General features: G+C 28.9%; 1 protein-coding gene across 1 annotated transcript in view; it reads left to right on the forward strand.

The window, feature by feature from the left end:
• The first annotated feature begins 433 nt into the window (after positions 1 to 433).
• Positions 434 to 4,509, forward strand: part of LOC111636883 (glutamate receptor ionotropic, delta-2-like) — a 7,141-nt gene continuing 3,065 nt past the window's right edge. The window contains exons 1-3 of the mRNA XM_023382276.1: positions 434 to 577; positions 659 to 756; positions 3,662 to 3,752. Coding sequence (XP_023238044.1) covers positions 671 to 756; positions 3,662 to 3,752 — 177 coding nt within the window. The 5' untranslated portion in view covers positions 434 to 577; positions 659 to 670. The remainder of the gene's footprint in view (positions 578 to 658; positions 757 to 3,661; positions 3,753 to 4,509) is intronic.

The following is a 4,509-nucleotide window of genomic DNA, read 5'->3' on the forward strand; positions in this document are numbered from 1 at the left end:
ACTAACACATTATTTGACACTGCTAAATGTTCGCAATCGTGGTTTGATGAACATCAAAATGTAGTTAATCATTTTTTTTCCTATAAACCATTGATGTTCAACCGCTGAGATTTTTTAAGTGTGCCGCCACTGTGAATACTTATACACAAGCGACATTAGACAATCGGTTCCACAATTGGCGGTAGTTACCATGGCGTTTAGGAAATGTTACCTAAATAACCAACAGCGTTTAAAAATCATTCTTATGACGACTTCGATTGTTTTGCGGTACTTACCGAAGTAACAGTGTGTGCCGTTAAATTATAAATTACTTAAAGTGTACTGTGACAACAAAAAGATTAAGAATGTAAGAATGATGTGCTTTTTGTTTTTTTATTTTATATTCGAAAAAAACAATATTTTATAAACAATAGCCTGAAATCTGACCTGTAACAATAAACATTAAAATAATTAGATAATAAAAACTAAAAAATAATAAAATTCCACAGCATTTATCAATAATATTGTTTTGTAATAATAAGTATTTTAAATAGGAGTGTCCAACGATTCATATGTTTGGAGAGTTGCTGGAAATGGGGTAAAGTTATTCTTTTATTGTATAAGAAAATAATAATAATAATAAATGGCTTATAAATAATCTTATACTTTTGTCTTTCAGCATTCATTATTTATGACATATGATGAAACTAAAACACAAATAACAGGTGGAAAGTTATTTCCACTGTTTAAAGTTATTCAAGAGAAACTAAAATTTAGGTAAGTGGCTTCCTCATTACAATCTCAAACTAAGTATTTTGCATTTAATCATAGAACTTTAAAATATATAACAATATATAGATTCGGGTTACTGTTACTTTTAATCGTTGAAAATATTATTTTCATGCAGTTTTAAAATAATTTATAATATGAAAGAATTGTTATATAATTTATACAAATTGTTAATTTTAATAATGCTTATTTCTATAATAAATGTTATTAATGGTTCTGACTTCGTTTTAAACTCGAGAAATAACAATTACTCACTGATAGACTACTTTAACCCTTAAGCGCATATGGTTTCTGGTTGATAGATCATATTTAATGCATTCCAATATCAATATTATTTAATGAAAAAACTAATAGGAAATTAATAGATGCAAAAAAACTTCTTACTTGTTTTGCGTAGTCAGTTAGATCAGTTGAACAATTTTTCATAAATATCCAGAAATAATAATGTTTCCTCGAACCTAGTCAGCAGGAAAAATTGCAGCTCCACTCTATGTGTATCTCACTTCCGAGGTTATAGTCAGGTAGACATAAGGAACGCTTATTGTTCAATAAACCTTAGGCAAGTTAAATTAAAAATTAATCAATGTATACTTATAAATGGATAACAAGAGGCGTATTGAAATAAGTAAATGTTATCCAACTATAAAAAATTTTCAAGAACAGTCAAATAAGACATATCTGTACAATAAAGTTCTGAATATAGTCACCACAAAAATTAATACAACGGGAACGAAATACAAATAAAAAACATGAAATTTAAACAAAAAACGTTTTACATGTGTTCATTAGGATGAGAACGAAATAATATTGATATTAGAAAACTGCAAAACAGTGTACAGATCAACAAAACAATAAACGAACGAAGGAAATTTTCTTCAATCAGAACTAAGAGGAAATAAATATCAGTGTAGAAATACGAAAAAATACAACAGTTAAAGTTAATTTATTAATATAGTCAATCTAGGTTTTCTACTAGAAATAATAGCAATAAAACAATAAAAATTTACAAATATTACTAGTGTAATAAAAGGAATTTTGCTTTTAGCTGAAAATTTTATAAAAAAGTTAAGAAAATTATCTGAAGTTGTACTTCCTAGATATTATATTATGAATTTTTTACTGCTAATGATAATTAGCAGTAAAATTCATTATACATGGATAAAATTAACTTTTTACATATTTTTGAATCGAAATCAACAAAAATGCTCGATTTATTGGATTTTCTTGCAACTTTTTAAAATACGAAGGTAATGCTAAAAGTCTTTTAATCTTTTAAATATGTTTATAAGAAAATTACGTTTATATAATTTTAAAGCTTGAACATTTATCTATTTTTCTGCATAATCGCCATTTCGGCCAATGCATTTTCGTATGCGCTGTGGCAATTTTTGTATGCCCATGTCTTACCAGCTCGCCGCCATGTCGTGTTAAACCGATTGAAATTCATTGCCAATTGACAAAATTTTGTGCGAGTCGTGCATCCTATACTACTTGAAGTTGTCAAAAACATTTTCAAGTAGTATAGAGTGTTTGCGGCTGAACGTACTGAAATTCACTACGAAGTAAGAAGCAAGAGACTGTCATCTTTTGTGCTAATTTAAATTTATTCGGTAACTTTCTGGATACTTTTTAATAAATTATTAACGGCAGTATGAAGGCAAAAGGATGCGCAGCGTCGAACTTTAACATTCAACTATAGATTAGGAAATTTAATGCATATGCCAAAAAGTTCTGTATCTTGACGTTTGCTGAAGTGAGTGAAAGAAGCGAAGTTAGCCGATTGAAACTTTACAGTAGATGGTTAACAAGTATTTTCAAGGTCAGATGAATAACAAAATGCATTTGTTTGCATGAAGTAATCACATTTCAAAATTGTGTACGTTCCACAAGATATGTACAAGAAGCAAGTCGACAGGATCGAACATCTCATATGCTGCTAAAGAAATGGATACTCAAAATCAAAAAAATATTTATCATGGTTACGGCAAAGACCTGTATAAGATGCAATATAGAATTGCATAAATTGAAGCATCCCTTGTCCAGGAAGTACTTAGAAAAATACACAAAGGAAAATCTTCCGGTAAATGAACACTTTTTGAAGAATTATTTTCCACGTGTTCATCAAGAAAGACTTAAATAAATCCGCATAAAAATTAGTGACAATGCTGTATGGTTTGCTGTAGATGAAACTGTAGACGCTTGCAGATGATATGTTGCTTTAACGGTAGTATGAGAACTTCACTGAAAAGACTGCGCTAAAATTATCGGTTTATATATAAATTTCTAAAAAAAGTCGAATGCAGAGGAGATAGCTACATTTATTCACGGGTGTGTAAAGCTGTTGTATAATTAAAAATATATCATACTGAAGACTGCGCTTTCTAACCATGACGTGAATATTTTATATAATCTTATTCACATAACCTGCCTGAATCACGTATTTCTTCTAGCAAAACAAGTTCATTTACATTTTAAAAATGTAAACTTTTCATTTCTTTTTGCAAGAAACTACGTGCAAACACATGATGTAAACTGCATTGTGAGTGTCTACCAGATACTCCTTATCCACCCTCTCCTATAGTCACGATATGAGATACATGGACGTATTTTACAAATACGTGAACCGTTCACATCCCGGCACACGTATTTGTAAAATCTAAGTCAATCATACAACATAAAATTTATATAAAACGGAATTATCGACAGTGTTGTAGTGGGGTCTACTGTATTTGTTTGATTTACTAATAGATATACTCGCTTATTTTTACATGATGTTAAATTAAAGCATTTTTATGTTAGATTTAAAAAACTATTTTTACCAATTATAAGACCTAAAATTATAAATGTTTCGGATTAATTGTTTCGCATATATTTAATTATGACATTTTAATAGTTACATTATAGTGCACCCGATAGAAAATACAACTGGATATAAAGATGAAAGTGGTAAGTGGAACGGAATTACAGGACAAGTTGCAAACCAGGTGAGTAAACATAACAATCAAGTTTATAATGTTTAGAAAGCTAATTTTACAATACAAAAATATAAAAATCATAAATAAATAGTTTGTATAAGCCACAAAACTAGACACATTAATATAAATATATTATCACTTGACTTTAACAATTGAACATTGCGCCCCAAACATACAGTTCTCAAACATCAAATCGAGTTATATGAAGTAACGAACGTATCAATCAATCGAACATTATGCAGTGACTGACATGGTCCATGTCACTCACTACATAATGTTCGATTGATTGATAACCGATGAATAGTTATAAACAAATACGAAATAGACCCTAAATACAATGTGTTAGTATGGAAATGAACGGTAAATTTCACAAGTATACATTATTAAAAAAAAACATATCCCGAGATATCTCTGACAAGTTACATAGCGTTACATAAAACTCGAGCGTTTGGACCCTATAAAAATTCTTGTTTCTTTTGGATTTTTGAAATGTTTTTTAAGTCTCCAAATTTTTTCAAAATTGTTTTTCCGCGTGAAAAAATTTTATCGCGATTTTAATTTACTTTTAATGACGCACGATTAACGTTTAATTGCTTCTTAATTGTGTTTTAATGGGCGTTTGATATCAAATTTCATTTATCGTTCTAAAGTTATAGTGCACGGATTTTACTTCGGTAAAGTTATTTAAAGCTACTTTATAATGTCAAAATAATATTTTAATTTTTTAATTAATATATTTTATTATATATATGTTTAATTAAGTCGG

This window comes from Centruroides sculpturatus, unplaced genomic scaffold, assembly GCF_000671375.1.
Source record: "Centruroides sculpturatus isolate CEXI.00-Female unplaced genomic scaffold, Cexi_2.0 scaffold665, whole genome shotgun sequence".
Classification (NCBI taxonomy): Eukaryota; Metazoa; Arthropoda; class Arachnida; order Scorpiones; family Buthidae; genus Centruroides; species Centruroides sculpturatus.